This window comes from Pipistrellus hanaki, assembly GCF_964339955.1.
Source record: "Pipistrellus hanaki genome assembly, chromosome: 3".
Classification (NCBI taxonomy): Eukaryota; Metazoa; Chordata; class Mammalia; order Chiroptera; family Vespertilionidae; genus Pipistrellus; species Pipistrellus hanaki.
In genome coordinates, this window is record NC_140505.1 from 81,624,998 (window position 1) to 81,643,552 (window position 18,555).

The window sequence follows — 18,555 nt, forward strand, 5'->3', positions numbered from 1 at the left end:
TGGTATGAGGCCCTCTATCCATCGGTCTCCATATAGTAAAATATGCTTTTGTTGTTGAGTTCTGTTGTTGTCGACTGACATTTGCTTGGCCTTGTAAACCACCAACTCTAAACAATGCTAGCAATAAATATTTGTGACCTGAAAAGGCAGAGTCTCTTGTTCACAATCCTTTGAGCATTCATGACTTGTCTATGTACTGTTTTAGATTACCTTGAGATCAGCTCTGGCATTAATGCATGATGATAAGTGTATTGCTGCTCTTTGAAAAAAGGGTTATCTCCTATTTTACAAAGTTAAAATCAAGCTTGAAAGTTAGAGGACTTAAGTGACCTTTGAATCATTTTTTTTTTTTTTTAAATAGCAGGGTTTGCCCAGCCAGTGTGGCTCAGTGGTTGAGCAGTGACCTATGAACCAGGAGGTCAGGGTTCCTTTCCCCTTCAGAGCACATGCCTGAGTTTCCAATCTTGATTTAGCCCATCTGTCTCATCAGTGTTTCTATCTTTCCCTCTTTCTCCTTTCCTCTCTTTCTAAAAATCAATAAAAACATATTTAAAAAATAAAATAGTGGAGTTGTTTAAAAGAAATTGTTTTAAACACTTTGACCCATGCCACCTAAAGCTGCTGGGACCCTCTGCCTCACTGCCTGCTCACACAGCCTCGCTTGCCATGCCGTGGGAGGCCTTCATCCCCGCACCTTCCAACAAAGAGTAAAATATGTCTGGCTTATCCTAGAGCAGCATCCAACCAAACTCCCAGGGATAACAGAATGATACAAGAGTGGGAAGCAGCCCTACCCAGCTTGGCTCAGTGAATAGAGCATCAGTCGGCCTGCAGACTCAAGGGTCCTGGGTTCGATTCTGGTCAAGGGTATATGCCGGGGTTGCAGGCTTGGTCCTCTGTGCAGAAGGCAGCCAGTCAATGACTCCCTCTCATCATTGATGTGTCTATCTCTCTCTTCCTTTCCCTTTCTCTCTAAAATCAATAAAAATAATTTAAAAAAAGAAAAAAAGACTGGGAAGCAGCTTCCTGTCCTGGATGAAGCCAAGTGTCTTGTGCCGATCATGTCAACATGAGTGACCTCATTAAGATAATTAGAAGTTACTCACAACTCAATGCTAATCAAGCCTTCTTCCTGTTAGTGAATGGGCACAGCATGGTGAGTGTGTCCACAGCAATTTCGGAAATGTATGAAAGTGAGAAGGATAAAGATGGATTCCTGTATATGGTATAGGCCTCTCAGGAGACATCTGGCCTGATCGCCCCTAACTGCCTTTGCCTGCCGGCCTGATTGCCCCTTAATTGCCTTCCCCTGCAGGCCTGATCACCCCTAATTGCCTCCCCTGCCAACCTTATTGCCCCTAACTGCCCCCCCACTGGTCTGATCACCCCCGAACTGCCCCCCTCCCTGCCAGCCTGACCATCCCCCAACTGCCCCCCCCCCCCCCCCCCCCCCGCCTGCCTGATCACCCCTAACTGCCTCTGCCTTGGCTTTGTTGGGAAGGATGTCTGGAAGATGTCTGGTCTAATTAGCATATTACCAGATATCTAGTCTAATTAGCATATTACCCTTTTATTGGTATAGATTATTGTATTATTTTCCATACAAACTATTATAAACCTGCTTTTGCCTCACCTTATATTTGCCTCATCTCAAATGCCTTTAGCTCAAAATTATCCTTATATCAAAGTGGCATATTTTGGTGTAGCATATTCTGCTACTCTTCAGAGGCCACGTTGAAAGAGGGAGAAGAGGATGGATGGAGGGAGGGATGGGAGAGAGAAAGAGAGAGAGAGAGAGAGAGAGAGAGAGAGAGAGAGAGAGAGAGAGAGAGAAACCTATTTCTTGCAGGCATTCCAAATGAGCCATCAACTATGTGAGTAAAAAAACACTATTGGGCATCCAGTTGAGATTAGTTGCTGTCTGGTTGCAACCTCATGAGAGACCCAAGCAGGAACCACCTAGCTGAGCCCATTCAACCACAGAACCACACAAATATATTGTTGTTTTAAGCCACTAACTTTTGCAGTAGTCTGTTATGCAGCAATTGGTAAGTAAAATACAGAGTAATTTTGTTTTTTCATTTTTATGGAAGGCTTATCAAATCAATTAGTGTAAGATTTTATAAGACATTTAGGACAAAGTCACTGATATATATCAGGATGTATTTTATTTAATTTGCTGCCTCTTGACAAAGACATTGCCCTAGAAAGTACATTTCATGGGCACTGGGAAGAAAATGTCTAGTGAATTAATGCTAGAAAAAAAGAAAGAGGGGGAAAATTTTACTTTCAGGCTACATTTTTGTTGCTCTCATAAATGATTGCTTTGGACAATTGCATAAGTTATGGTTTTTCTAAAAACAGACTTATTATTTTTATTTATTTATTTATTTTTCAATATTTTTATTGATTTCAGAGAGAGAGGGAGAGAGAACGAATAACATCAAGGGTTAGAATCATTGATCAGCTGCTTCCTGCATGTTGCCTACTGGGGATCATGCCCACAGCCTGGGCATGTGCCCTGAAATCAAACTGTGACCTTCTGGTTCATAGGTTGATGCTCAACCACTGAGACACAGCGGGGCCAGATTTATTATTTTTTAAATATATTGTTCTTTTATGGTTTGATTTATGACCGATCAAAATTACTCTAATGATTATATTTTTACTTAAAGTCAGGTTTGTTGAGATATCATTTATATACAGTAAAATTTATACTTTTCAGGTGTACAAGTCTGAGAGTTTTGATAATCATGAAAGATCATACCCCCTCCAGAATTAAGATATAGAGTATTTCAATAAGCCCCAAAAGTTTCCTTGTACTCCTTCAAACTCAGTCACCTCCTTTCATCCCCAACCGATGGGAACCACTGATCTATAGCTTTGTCTTCTTTACATTGTCATATAAGTGGCATCACATAGTCTCTTGTATCTGGCTCCTTTCACTTAACATAATGCCTTTGAGATTCATCCAAAATAATATTCTGTTCCTGCACCAATTATTTCACTTTTCCTTTATGTTATTCTAAGAGTATGCAAAGCTATGAATAGCTATATAAGTCATAGAGTCATTGCAATCTTTCAGAAAGTTTTGTCTGTGGATCACCTACATTGGAATCACGTTGGGTACTTGTTAGACTCTCAGTGTCTGAGCAACGTGTGAACAACCATCCTCATGTGACTTTTATACATGACCAAAGGCAGAAACCCTCAGTATTCCAGTGGACAAGAATGTCAGAGTTAGATGGTTCTGAGTTTTAATCTAGTATTGCCATTTACTATGGACAATTGCATAAGTTATGATTTTTCTAAGAACATACTTATTATTTATTTATAAATATTCTTATTGATTTCAGAGAGGAAGAACTCCACTTCTGTATGAACTTGGGCAAATTATTTAAACTGCACCTATTTTTTATTTTGTGCTTGGAAATAATTTATTTATCAAATATTTTTGAGCATCTATTTTAAGATAGGAACCAGGGTCACAGCAGTGAATAAGATAAAATCCAATCCTTTGTGGAACAGCACAGGATAAGTGTTTAAGCACATAAATATATGAGAAAATTTCAGATAGTGATACTCTGTAGAAAAATGAAATAGTTTTGACAGAGAAGATACCCTAGTTAAGATACTGTAAGTTAGGGAAGACATCCCTCAGTACACTGTGTTTAGCATTGTCACAAAGGTTCTGTCTGGACTTATACGTCCCGTTGCGTTTTAAAAAAAATTCCCGATTTTCCTTTCCGCGGGATGGGACAAATTGTTAAAAATCGGGACTGTCCCGCCAAAAGCGGGACGTCTGGTCACCTTAATCTAAAGCCAGTTCTGGAACATAAAAATATATCTCATCTTTTCACTCTAGCTCAAGAATAGAGATTGAAAGGAAATACTAATTTATGGGGCAGCATGCCCTATTGGTAATTTTATTTTTAACCTCCTTGGTGGCCATGGATCATTTTGAGACTTTTAATGAACACTGTGGATCTTCTCCCCTAAACCCTGCACAGCAGGGCCAGCTCTCCGCCTCATCTTGCTCGCCAGCAGCGTTTGCACAGTAGATGGCTCCCTCCACTCTCCGGGCTCTCCGGTCGGGGTCCCGCCTCGGTCCTCGGGAACCTCCGGGAACTCCAATGTCCACTCGCCGCTGCGACTAGAATCGTGGGGAGGCGGGAGCCAAGGGCGGGCCCGGAACGCAGTTACCCGACCCCGTGCTCCGCCGGAACGCTGAGGGCGGGGAACGCGCCCGGCTGAAGAACGGAAGAGAGAGCGGGGGACGTGCTTGGCGGTGGCACGCTCTTCCGGCTCGCGGTTCAGTTGATTTTCTGGGCCATGTTTCCAAGAGTCACAGCGGCGCTACCTCTTCGCCCCCTTTCCCGCCTCCCCTTGTGTCCCGGCGGCCCGGAGGCGGCGGCGGCGGCTGTGCGGCGCGGCGCTCCGCGCGGACCCGGCAGGTACCTCATTGCAGCGCGGTGGGCCCCGCGGGTCTTCCGGCCAAACCCCAGCCCCGCATCACGTTCCGTTCTCTTTCTCCCGCTTCCTGAGGTCTGTAGCCCGCGGGACCTTAGAAGCCTGTGCTGTAAATGTGAGGAGTCTTATGTTTGCTTTCAATTTGAGGAAAGGGAGTCCCAGAAAGATAAACGGCTTGCCCAAGGTCACCGTGTCCGCGGGGAACGGCACAGCTGCGCTCCGGGTCTGCCGCCCTGCGCTTTCTGCGACACCGCGCCTCTCCCTTCTCGCCGCTTGCCCGCCCGTTTTATCCAGGCTCCGGAAGCAACATTTATGTTTTGCCTCCCAAGACTGTGATGGTCTCGTTCCTGGCCTTATTGATTCTTTACTTTATTATTGAAAGTGCTTACGGTGTGCCAGCACTAACGTGAAGCCCGAATAAGCCGGTCCTGCCATCACGGAGCTTACAGTTAGTTACAGCAAGGAGGAAATCCAAGTACAGAAATAGCTGAGATAGCATCGGTAGCACAGAATGCTCTATTAATGTAATAAATAATTGCTGGGTGAGCGAATAGGGACACCTAACCATTGTTGGAGAATTTTAAAGTATCCTTTCTGGAAAAGAAATCTGAAATAATCTGAAGGCGGATTTAGGTTGGAATTAGCCAGACAAGAAAAGGAGTTAAGCATACTTGGTGTTGGTATTTCTTCTCTGGGAGCTCTCATGATTATGGAAACTTACTTATACTGCATATATTCCATGCAGCACGGGTTGGGGCCGCGGTGGTAAGGACAGCGCTAATGCCTGTGGGTAGCAGTGGGCAGGGGAAGAAGCTGGACGGAGGAGGACAATTGCATAGGAAGGATTGATAGGATGTGACATGATAAGGGTAGGATAGTCAGAGCAAAGATTTCAGCTGGTTGCCTTGAAGGATTAGGGTGCCTTATGTTAACAGAAAAACGAGGAGCAGCTTTGAGAAAGTTTTTAAAATATGTCATAGTTTTTGGAAAACAAAAATATCTACTTATGGTAAGAGGTCCATTCAATACAGAAATGTGAAACATGGATGTCAGTCTCGGGAGTTCTTGAGTGTGGTTCTGGATGTGCTGCATTTGAAGTGCTGATGAGATGCTCTCAGTGGAGACATACTCAGGTGTGAGGTTAGAGCTAGAGTTTTATTATTTTAGAGTTATGGAATCTCTACCTAGACTTGATTTTCCTGGTATAAATATACTTTCCATAGTACTATAGCATGGAAATATTGGAGGGAAACATTGATATACAGGTTATATGTGAGATTCATTCTCTTGATCACCACTTTTCTGTTATACCTTTAATTTAACTTTCATGTGAAAAATAATAATTAGAGCATTTTCCTAAGTTGAGTAATATGAGGATGGCAATTATGTAATAGGTGTTTCATTTTAATTAAGTTTCTGATGTATTAACCTCTGACATTTATTTTTATAAGCAGCTCAAATAGTTTGTTTTAGCATTTTTAAAAATTCCCATTTTATTTTTCATTAAAGCATCCCTAATCTGGCACTACCATTTGCTGGCTTCGAGAACTTGATATGGTATTTAACTCAGAGTCTGATATAAGGTCTTTAGAATCAATTGCATCAGAATCACCTGGGGTCTTGGTTAAGTGCATATCCTTGGACCCCATTCCAAATTTACCAACTAAGAATCTCAGGAATCTAAGTTTTAAATGAGCTCTCTAGGTGATTCATATGACCAATAAAGGTTAAGAATCATTAACTTAACCTCTTTAAGCAGCAGTTTCTTCTGTAAAGCAGGAATAATAAAATTGTTTGGATTTTAAGGATTAAAATAACATACATGACACAGCTACTCAAATGGGCCCTCTGATGCCACATCAGCATCACTTGGGAACTTGTTAGGAAGCAAACTCTCAAATCCTTTCCCAAGGCTATTAAATCACAATTCTTTAGGCTGAGTCTCCCGTCAAGCCCTGAATGGCAGGGACATAGCCTCAGGTCCCCTGGCCTGGCACTGGGGTAGGGGGCGTGTCCTTAGGTCCCCTGCCTCAGCTCAGTGCCAGCCTCCTTAAGACTCCTTACGGGCCGAAACTGCTTTGGCTCAGCGGTAGAGCATCTGTCTGCGGACTAAAAGGTCCCACGTTCGATTCCGGTCAGGGGCATGTACATTGGTTGCAGGCACATCCTGGGTAGGGGGTGTGCAGGAGGCAGCTGGTTGATGTTTCTCTCATCAATGTTTCTAGCTCTCTATCCCTCTTCCTTCCTCTCTGTGGAAAATCAATAAAATAAAAAAATTTAAAAAAAGACTCCTTACGGGAACTTGGCCTCCACTGTGGGTGCAGCCATCTTATCTTAACAGTGTGACAGTCAATTTGCATATTCCATCTTTATTAGATAGGATTGAATCATTATGTTGTACACCTGAAACTAGTATGATATTATATGTCAAAAAAATAAAATTATACCTCAAAAAAATAAGGAAAAGGGAAGGGCTTTAAAAATTTAAAAACACACAGAAACAGTTTTTTGAGTTTTTGCTTGATTATTTTGCATCGTATTTCTCTTTTCTTTTTTTCTTTAATCTTCCCAGGATAAAAAATTATATCCAGAGGTCTTTTGGCACTAACAGTGTGAACTGTAGCAAAGAAGATGGGAAGTCCATTCCAACCCAGGAGATTTCCAAGCAGACAGAGAGCCAAAGCAGTGTAAAGGAGAATTCGAAAAAAGACTTGTTAAATATCATTAAGGACATGAAAGTTGAAATAAGCACCGTAAATGTACAGACCACAAAGCCACCCAATAGAAGACCACTTAAAAATTTGGAGGCTACAACTGGCAGACTTAAAAAAGCTACAAAAGATGCCCCAAAAAAGAGGTAAATGATTTACAGTTTGAATGTTCTTTGAAAGTAATTAATTTTTGAAACTCCAGTACAATTTTTCTTCTAGAAATCTTTAGCCCATCTTCAAATTAGAGTGCTTCCTCTCCCCTAAATACTTCTTCCTCTGTACTTTTGTTTGGGACTGATAAATATATTCTCTTTTTTGCCTGTCAACATGTGTCTGCCTTCTACACTCAGCAATGGCTCTGCGAAGCTTTCCCAACCCTCCTGTCCCTGATCCTGTTTCTCCTTTCTGAGTCTCTGTATATTGAGAATCATTTGAATACTAGTCTGTTAAAACTTTGATCTCTCTGCTTTTTTTCCTATTGTTACTAACACTTTTTTAAAAAGAACTTTTTTACTTAATTCTCCACTTGTTTGATTTATCTTCCCTGTTGGGCAGACACCTCTTTAGAGCAGGATCCCATGTGCCTTGTTGTTTTTCTTCCAAGATTTAGCACAGCATCTAAAAGGAATAGATAATGCTTATTGATCTACTTTTACCAGTGTTTCCAGGAACAAAAGATTCATAGATTTGCATTTATGTAAAATACTCTTAATCTGTGACATAGAGACATGTAAATTGTTTTAGAAAAACTGCAAACTAAATATCTGCACACAGATTATCCTAAGTGCATTTAGAATCTGGGTGTGTGAAATCTGCCTTTTGTAAAGTGAAGCTTTTCAAAATAAAACAATCATTATTATAGGTAATTATATACAATTTACATAATTTAATCACTTCAGTAATCTGCTTTATCTATGTGGATTTTGTCCCTTGTTCTTTTGATGAATTTTCCGAAGTCTAGACAAACTTGAAGCAAACTTGTGGACTCTTAGAGACTTTTGACAGTGCAGGTGATGGGAAGTGGAAGGGTTAGTGCAGTGGTCAGCAAACTCATTAGTCAACAGAACCAAATATCAACAGTACAACGAATGGAATTTCTTTTGAGAGCCAAATTTTCTAAACTTAAGCTTCTAGTGCCACTTCTTCAAAATAAACTCGCCCAGGCCGTGGTATTTTGTGGAAGAGCCACCACACTCAAGGGGCCAAAGAACTGCATGTGGCTCACAAGCCGCAGTTTGCCAACCACAGGGTTAGTGGAAGATGGTCAATGATAAATCTGACCCACACTTGAATTGTAGCTCTTCACATCCAGGCAGAATTTTTACATTTAAAAACTTTTTAAAATTTAAATTAGAGTAGGTGGGAGCAGTGAATTAATGGAGGCCAAATATCAGTTTATAAACAGAGAAATAATAATTACTTGAGAAATGCTGTTATTGTCCTCTATTTAAATAAGAAGGGAATATCTGTATACAGTCTAGACAGAGGAAGGGAGAGGTAATTTAATTGAGAATTTCACACATTTTCTTACATATGTCTCTATTAACTGCCATATAATTGTCTCTTGAAGTTGTTACTTAACAAATCATTTACATCCTGATTTGAAAGTAGCTTCTTGTCTCTGAAGGTCTTGTTTATTTGAAATTTCCATTTTAAAAATTCTACATAGCATGGAATTTTAGTATGTTTTTTATAACTTTTATATGACTTCTTTTGATTAGTAATTTCCAGTGCTCCGAGCTTATGTGGTATCTTCAAAATACTGCAATTACTTATGCTTGTCAAGAGTATTATATTTCACTAATTATAAGTGCAGTAATATTTTAGCATTTGTGATATAGTTAAAATGGCAATATTTTATTGTAGTGATAATGTCTTACATGAATGACGTCATTGATTTACATAATAAGGTATGTGACTTTAAGATCCCCATCACTGATTTCTCTTAAATAGGTAAGGTAGATTCCTATTTCCCAGAATGCTTTAATTTTTCATTATTTTCAGAACTTTTGTGGAATCTCTTATTTTCTACATTAAATTAAAAATGTCTCTGGAAAGTATAATTGCATGGAAGAGAGTAAGCTGATTTAGTGAGTGACCATATTAGGTATGAAGGAATACACGAGGCCAAAAGTGGTAGCATTATAAATTTATTAGGTGATGTGGAGAACTGAGCCCCCAAATGGTGCTAGCACCCAGGAATGGGGAGTCAGAGATTTTAAAGGATTCGATGTGGGCTTTTTCTGGGTGGGGAATTCCCTGGTTGGTCCTGGGACGGTCGGAGGGGAAAGATAATGTTCTCAGCCAACGGGATGAGGCCTAAGCGAAAGGGAATGTCTCTTGTGAAGTGCTCTAACGGTCAGTTCCCAGGGGAGGGGCTGTCGATCCAATGATTTTTTTTTTTAATTTTTTTTTTACATATTTTATTGATTTTTTTTTATTGCCCCCCTCCCTCCCTTCCACACATCCCCTCCCTCCCCATAGTTTTATGTCCATTGGTTGTACTTATATGCATTTATACAAGTCCTTCGGTTGATCTATTATCTCCCCCAGATCTCCCTACCCTCCCCACTGTAATTTGACAGTCTGCCTGTTGCTTTACTTTCTCTATATCTGTCTCTTGGTTCATCAGTTTATAATGATCTTTATCATCCACCAATGTGTGAGGTCATGTGGTGTTTCTCTTTCATTGATTGGCTTATTTCACTCAGCATGATGTTCTCCAATTCCATCCAGGTTGCTGCAAATGATGAGAATTCCTTCTTTTTTATGGCAGCATAGTATTCCATTGTGTAGATGTACCATAGTTTTTGGATCCAATCATCTGCAAAAGAAGACAGAAGGAAGGCCAAAAGGCACATGAAAACATGCTCAAAGTCACTAATTGTCCGAGAGGTGCAAATCAAAACAACAATGCGGTACCATCTCACACCTGTCAGAATGGCCAACATCAACAAATCAACAAACGACAAGTGTTGGCGAGGTTGCGGAGAAAAAGGAACCCTCGTGCACTGCTGGTGGGAATGCAGACTGGTGCAACCACTGTGGAGAACAGTGTGGAGTTTCCTCAAAAAACTGAAAATGGAACTCCCATTTGACCCAGTAATCCCACTTCTAGGAATATATCCCAAGAAACTAGAAACACCAATCAGAAAGGATATTTGCACCCCTATGTTCATAGCAGCACAATCTATAATAGCCAGAATTTGGAAACAGCGATTCAATGATTTGATCAGACCTAACAGGGCCCTCCTCCTCCTCCTCTTAGAAACAAAATAAATATATATGTATATAAAATAGATAAAGCACACACAAATCTATAATAATAAAAGCATAAAATGCTAATTAGACCAGACGTCCTTTCAGAGAACCTTCTGGACAAAGTTAGGGCTGTGAGGGATTTTTAGAGAGAGTGGAGGGAAGGAGAAGATAGAAAAATTGATGTGAAAGAGACACATCAATTGATTGCCTCCTGCTCGGGCCACCTAGGTACGTGCCCTTGACCAGAATTGAACCTGAGATCCTTTCCACTGAGCCAAACTGGCTAGGGCCATGGCCTGCTTTTAAAAGTTTCTTTATTTGTATCATATATTGAACACCATTGGCATAGTTACTATTATATAATAATTACCGAAGAATTTAGTGGCATAAAAAATCATTTTTTATGCGTATAGATTCTGTGGGTCAGCAGTTTGAACAATGCAAAGGGTAAATCTCTGCTGCATGATGTCTAGGGCCTCCGTTGGAAGATTTGGAAGTCCAGGAGCTGGAATCATCTGAAATTAACTGACTCATAGGTCTGGCAGTTGATGCTAGCTATCAGCTGAGACCTTGACTGGGATTGTTAGCGGAAACACCTACAAGTGGCCTCTCTATGTGGCTTGGACTTTATTACTGCATGGTAACTGGCTTCCCATGGCATGCCCAAGAGAAAGGGAGACAGGAGAAATTTATATTGTTTTTATTACCTAGCCTTAGAATCAGATTGGGTAACTCAGTTGGTTAGAGCATCATCCCAATACACCAAGGTTGCGGGCTTGATCCCTGGTCAGGGTACATACAAAAATCAACCAATGAATGCATAAATAAATGGAATAACAAAATTGATTTTTCTCTGCCTCCCCCCTTCCTCTCTCTCTAAAACAAATAAAAATTAAAAAGAAAAATATTGGATACCATACTCATTTCCTATGCTGCATTGATTTTTTAAGAGTACTTGCTTTTTATCATAGCAATTGCCAGAAAACCAAATGGAGTAGTGTAACATTAAAAGTGTGTACTGCCTTGAGTTAGTATTCACAAGGTCAATGGCAGAGGCTGTATTTCCCTGTTGTGCTCCAAGATGCCTTAGGGCACAGTTTGGGAACTAAGGTCCTCTTCTACCTGAGCTCCTTAAAGGCTGTGGACCACACCCTTAAGTTTCTTATAATAGAAGTCCTGTTGCTTGTTTGAAAGGCTCTTTGAGGTACTAATTTAAATCTTTCTAAGATCTTAACAAAGGGTTTATAGCCATGGCCATCTTTACACCGTGTCTTCTTGACACTGCCCTGGTTTTGATCTCTGTTCAGAAGCCATTTCTAAATTTTAGCATTGTTCTGTCTGGAGGGAATTAGAATGAGAAACATCTCCGAATTTATAGCTGAGAGATGGTTTGCCTTTCAGGCAGAGCAGATGTAATTTCTCAGGTCTTGAGTTTGGAGTGTACAGTTATCCCTCAAATCCCATATATGTTTTCTGTAGATAAATATTCCCAGAAGTGGAATTGCCAGGTCAAAACATTTATATATTTTTTTAGGTTTATGATATATCTCACTAAATTGCCTGAAAAAAGTTATGACAATTTATGTGTCCACTAAATAGTATTGTTCACTTCCTCAGGGTTCCTTTTCTGAAATTATCACACAGTGCATTTTAAAGAAGTTCAGAAAAAAGAAGGGTATAAAGTGAAAAAGTATGTATTCGTGAACTAGTGTGAATTATAGGATAGAATAGATCGTTAAAAGATATTTTTTAAAAGTTCTCATCACTGCTCAGCTGGTGTGGCTCTGTTGAGCATAGCTCCATGCACCAAGAAGTCAAAGGTTTGATTCCCTGTCAGGGCACATGCCCAGGTTTTGGGCTCAATTCCCAGTAGAAGGTGTATGCAGAAGGCACCCTATCTATGCTTCTCTCTCATTGGTGTTTTTATTTATCCCTCTCCCTTCATCTCTGTCTAAAAATTCAATAAAAAATTTAAGTTTATATAAAACTGATACCTAATATTTAAGAATTCTTGATTTTGTCAGAAACTGAATGATACTTTTATATGTCTTTATTGATTTTAGAGAGAGGAAGGGAGAGGGGGAGAGAGAGAACGAGACATCAGTGTGAGAGAGAAACGTTGATCACTTGCCTCCCGTACATGACCAGGGACCAAACCTCAACCTAGGCATATGCCCTAACTGGGAATTAAACCAGCAATCTTTTGACAGATGAGCCACACCGGCTAGGACTGAATGATTCTTTTTTGAACAACAAAACACAAAAAACATTTTCTCTTAAAAAGTCATTTTACTTTCCACTAAACTAGTGGCATGATAAATTATGCCTCTTTTTTTTCTTTTTCATTTGTTTTTCATTTTCTTTTTCAGAAGTGAGGCACTGAGTCCTGAGTTGGTGGCTGCCGCATCTGCTGTTGCAGATTCTCTCCCTTTTGACAAGCAGAAAACCAAGTCAGATCTGCTCAGGCAGCTCCAGCAGCATGAGGAAGACTCAAGGGCACAGAAAAATGGAGAAAGACGTAAAATTAGGTTAGTGAATCAAATAGCATGTCAAATAGTAATACTGGTATCTCAAAATCCGCTATTTTCATTTAACTAATGAGTAATATACATAATATATTCATTTATATGTAATATATGCCTCATAACGGAATAGTTGTTTTAAAAAACAACTGATGTCTTAAGTAAAATTAGTTTTTAAAAGAACAATTAAGTGATTAAACTTTTATTTTCAGAAGTTACACAATTTCTTGTCCCTTGAAAAGAAATGATAAATTCAGCGATGTTACTAAAAATAGATAAAGAATAAGGCGGTTTCTCTGAGATTAATTTTTTCCCATTAAATAATTTTCTGGTGTTATGAACAATATGATCATCTTCAGACCCATTCTCTTTTTCCCTCTTATGAAGTTTTAGCTGACATCTTTCCACTTCTCTCATTTCTCATTACTTTATACCAACTTATACCACTTGCTGATGAAATGTAGTCAGGAGTAGCACTGCTTTGTTTTGGAGAGCAATCTAAATCAGTAGTTCTCAATAGGCATGTTGTAAGATTTCTCTCAGGAAGTTAAAAAAAAATACAGATGACTGGACTGTCAGATCACTCATTTATTTGTATTTGAACAAATACAAGGCAATAAATATGGCTAAATTTTAATAACTGCTCTAGATGCTTAATAATTTTACATAGATGACACTTTTATTTTTTTATTTTTAAAATATATTTTTATTGATTTCAGAGAGGAAGGGAGAGGGAGAGGAAGATAGAAACATCGATGATGAGAATCATTGATCAGCTCCCTCCTGCACGCCATACACCAGGGATCAAGCCTGCAACCCAGGCATGTGCCCTGACTGGGAATCAAACCGTGACCTCCTGGTTCATAGGTCGATGCTCAACCACTGAGCCAAGGCAGCCAGGCAATAAGTGACACTTTTAATTTAAATTTTAAATGAACACATCTGAAGAGTATCATCTTTTTTCTTTTTTTCTTTTTTATTGTCTACACTATTACAGATGTCTCCATTTCCTCCCACTTTGACATCTTTAAAACACAGAAGGAAACAAATCTTAGTGGTTTGTGGATTGTGAATGTTAATATGTAACATAATCTTTTATTTAAATGTAAATTATGTTGTATTACTGCATAGGAGTGAAATAAAATTAAATGCTATGAGTCATGTTTTCTGTTACTCAATAGATCAAATTTGTAATACACTTGATTTTTCTTATTTCAGTTTCAGTAATATTATATCAGACATGAAAGTTGTCAAATCTGCTACAGCTAGAGCTAGTACAAGGCCAGTTCATCAGATTCAGTTTGATGAAGGATCTGACAATTATGTTGGCCAGGAGAAGACTGTCGATCTTATCAAAAGGTATTGAAACTTTGCAGTCTATCTGGTTTTGTTTGTTTCTCTGTAGTTTTACTTTATTGCTGTGCATATTATTGTTAATAGAATCTGAACATTATGAATGTATTTATGTCTGTCTCCTTACACTCCATGTACCATTTCCTAGAGAGGGAAAGTTAAAAACAAAAAACAAAAAACACCCTTTTTAAAATTCATTGATTGATTTTATAGAGAGAGAAACATTGATTTGTTGTTTCATTTATTTATGCTTCATTGGTTGATTCCTTTATGTGCCCTGACTGAGGGATTACACCTGCAGTCTTGTCTACCCAGCCAGGGTAAGGGAAAAATCTTTTGAGTTTAACATGCCTAAACTTTTCTTTACCATAAATTAAAATAGGCTCTGCCTTACACCTGGGGAATAGAGAGGTCTCCTGATTTAGAATAACTAGAGCTGACTATATTATGAACAAATAAACATTCTGAGAGAAACATTTTTTATTCTGACATATGTCTAATAATGTACGTTCATATACCCCTTTTATCTCTATATAATAATCTTTTTTCATACCTTAGAGAATTAACTTACCATCAAAGAAAGGATGATCCTATACCTTAAAATGGTAGGTTACTTGTGGTAATTTGAATTTAGCAATTTGTAGTTCTTAGAGATGCTAAGCCTTGCCTTACATATTTTGTTACAGAAGGCTATCTGTATTTACATAAAGTTTCTGTTTTCTTTCTCTCACAAGCCCATAAAGTGATAGTTGGGGAAGGAGAATACATATATTTATCATGATCTGACAAAAACTAACTCAACTTTATAGCAGATGGGCTCACAAATGGAATGTTTTTGATACATATTTTATGGATTTTAAGTACAATCTCTGCAACTTGAGTTAGTTCCTTCCAAGTGTTACTAGTAAATTACTAATTTGGAAGATTGGAAAAGATAGTCAGCAGTTAACAAAATAAGTTCAAGAGGTTACAGTGACTTTGGAAGATTATTTGAATTACTAATTTAGAGTGATTTTATAGCTATGATATATTATTGAATAAAGTAGGATGTGTATTAGAGTTTTACTTAAGATTCCTTAAGAATATTTAAATTGAATCTTTTTTGAATCAGTCTTTGAGATAATTCCATGCAACTACATCAGAATGCTATACTATTGTTTGATTTTTAATGATATTAGCTACCATTAAAAATTAGAAGGCAACAAGAGAGAAGCTAAAAAAAAGTAGGAAAGGGATTTATGTGCATATAATGACTGTTTAAAAAAAGAATTCTAGAAAAAGAGAAGCAGTGGTGGGATACCAAGGTGTTCACCCCGCTCTGACTTGGGACAGACTGAGAGAGTCAGGCTGTTCTGGTTTTCTCAGTTAGAGACAGGGCGGTGTGAGCCACAGAGCACTGGCTTTAGAGTCGCACTAACCCGCCTCAGTGCCACTGACTGATTCTGTGACTGGGGAAATCGGTCTGTTTCCCCATCTATAAAACGCTGAAAGTGAAGCGTTTCTTGAATAATAGGAAAGAAACGTTTCTTTCCTATTATTCTTTCTTGAATAATAGGAAAGAAACATGTATAAACCATATTTAGTAGTTGCACAGCAAATTGTCTGTTCCCTTCCTCTTTAGTACATTGTGCTTTTAAAATTCCATACTTTGCTGAATCATTCCCTCTTTACTGTGAGTTACTTTAATCCATCATCCTGTTCACCTGACTTGAGGTTGAGCCAGGTACTCCAGAAATGCTCATTGTGTGGGTTGCGTTTACCTTCTTGTTGTGGTTAAGTCTTGATTGCTATTGCTACATCAGTGAGTGGGTGGGATTGACTTCAGACTGACTGGTTGTAAGGACTGGCCATGAATACAGCAGACGAGCTGTTGTTTGGGGGCTGACACCACAGAGTGGGATTTGCTGTAGCAGGGCTCTGGTGCCTGGCTTGTCATTTATGGAACTGATTGGGTGGTGCCCTGGTGTGGTCTGAAGCTGGCTTATTGGTATGTTAGTTCTGGGGTCTCGTGGGAGGGGAGGGGATATCAGTACAGGCCTAAGTCAGCTGCTACTTGTGCCCAACCCTGAAGCCACTTGGTAGGACCTACAAAGTGAGTTAGTGGTAACTGCCTCTGCTGAATTTGGTGGTGCCTGAGAGAGGCTAGGCTGCAAGTCAGTGCAAGAAACCAGCTGCCACTAGTGCTGGTTGGTAGCGATCAGTATTAACAGTTTCACTTACCAAGAGGTATAGGGCACGCTGAGGCTGGCCACTTCTTGTTTGAGGTTATTTGGAACCTTTCAGAGATTTTAGGGAAGTCTACATAGAGGCTGAGGCCAGCCACTTGTGAATACCCACTGAAAGGTTCTGCCACGTGCACAAGTTATGTGGGGTGGGTTCTCAGGGAATTTCCAAGGTGAACAAGTTTGATGCAGACTCAGATTTTGCACTAGCAGGCTGGGTAGGGGGTCGGGGGGACAATGGCACCTGCCAGCACTTTTAGTAGTGGAGAGAACTGCTTCTCCAACCTACACCCTGAAGTCAGACAATTCAGTTCTTCCCTGTTTGTCCCTGGTGCTTTGAGCTACTACCCCAGTGTTGGAGTTCAAAGTCAGTGAGTCCCTTAGTGAATAAGCCCTTTAAGAGGAAAGTGTGGAACTCCAGCAGACCTCCCTCTCACCCAGGCAGAATCCAAGCTAATTTTCACAGCCAGATGTTGTGGGGACTCCTGTTCCTGCCACTGATGGTCTAGGCTGGGTGTTCGGTATTGGGCTGGGACTCCTCACCCGCAGGGGGACCTCTACATCAGAGCTATCCTCCCGATTCATAACCAACACATGTGAGTTTGGAACCAGTCCTTTCAAATCTCTACTCCTTCTGCCAGTATCATGGAGGCTATTCCTTTTTCTTCTTAGTGATGGGAGTTCTGTTTTGTTAGTCTTCTGATGTTTCTTAGTTGTACATTTTTTTCTTAGTTGTAATTTTGATATGGACTTAGGAGGAAGTGAACACAGAGTTAACCTACTTTGACATCTTGACCAGAAGTTCTAGATTCAGTTATAACAACTTCTAATTTTGCATATTTTGGTAGTTTCCCACAGCATTGAGTTTTTTAAAACATTAATATGAAATGGACCGAATAAAAATTATGGCAAATTAGGTTAATCTTTCCAGTTAGGTATTTTGGAAATTAGGCTTTTAACTGTTTTGTTGTATTATGATGTAAAAATTCAAGTTCATCGGTTCCTGTTTTTAGTTACCAGTCTTAAAGATATGGCAATTTACCGTAGTTAAAATGTCTGGTGTCATCAGTGGAATTATTTTTATATCTATATTGAATACTTTATATAAAATTTTTCTCTCATAAACAGTTTTCATTGGCAGTGTATAAAAGTACTCATTGAATAAATTATTTTTTCTTCTTTAATTTTAGGAAAAGTATATTTAAGGGAAAGAGACTTAATATTTTTGCTGTTAAGGCAGCTACTGAAGAGGCACCTGAAACAGGTTTGTTAAGAAAAGAATAACACTATTTTTCATGTATAGAAAAATTCCAACTTTTATTAACGTCCTTAATGCGTGATTGCATAATATATCAGGTATTTAAATATTCCATCCTGTCATTGGGATGGATCCTGCTTATGAATGTACTTGTTGACATTGCTAGCCTTGGTCATATTTTTCTCTTGAAATGTTTCATTCTGTGAGGCAGTGGGAGGTAAGGACTGACTACCAACCAGAAAGATACACTGGTTGATATTGCAGAAAGATACACTGGTTTTGCTATAAGGCATTTCACTGTCTAGAAGAGGAGACAGCATTGAGAGACCTAACTTACTGATTTAGTGATTTAGTGGTTGCATAGGAGATGGGATGAAGAGCATTCAAGGAATATATTTAGCAGACTTGTTGTGTGTTTTTTATTAGTGTAGAGTCTGTTCTCTATTTTTTTTCCTTTTGTCTTTGGGCAAGAAGTCAAATCCTTCAAATTTGCCACTTTAAGTCTAATTAAAGAGAAATAAGAGTATCTTCTTGCGTGGCATTAAGTTTTGCTTACTGATCAAATAAATTAAGAAATTCAATACAGATGATCTCCAGCTTACAAGTGACTTCAATTCTAAAGATTGTAAGCTTGTTGGACTTTGATAGACATAATTTTATATTTAATATTTAAGTTCCTAGGCCCTCCCCCTCCAGTAACTCATTTAAACTTTCTACCGTTTACTGATTTTCCTACTGTTCAATAAGCTCATGATATT

The 18,555-nt window shown here is 39.1% G+C and overlaps 1 protein-coding gene across 4 annotated transcripts in view; it reads left to right on the forward strand.

Annotated features, from left to right (window-relative positions):
• The first annotated feature begins 4,253 nt into the window (after nt 1-4,253).
• Nucleotides 4,254-18,555, forward strand: part of MRPS31 (mitochondrial ribosomal protein S31) — a 35,018-nt gene continuing 20,716 nt past the window's right edge. Inside the window, exons 1-5 of one of the 4 annotated variants that reach the window (XM_084879443.1) lie at nt 4,254-4,454; nt 7,043-7,327; nt 12,812-12,970; nt 14,183-14,323; nt 17,730-17,803. In XM_084879443.1, the coding sequence (XP_084735569.1) occupies nt 4,333-4,454; nt 7,043-7,327; nt 12,812-12,970; nt 14,183-14,323; nt 17,730-17,803 (781 nt within the window). In that variant the 5' untranslated portion in view covers nt 4,254-4,332. The remainder of the gene's footprint in view (nt 4,455-7,042; nt 7,328-12,811; nt 12,971-14,182; nt 14,324-17,729; nt 17,804-18,555) is intronic. The other 3 variants (XM_084879444.1, XM_084879445.1, XM_084879446.1) reach the window with 3 other exon arrangements.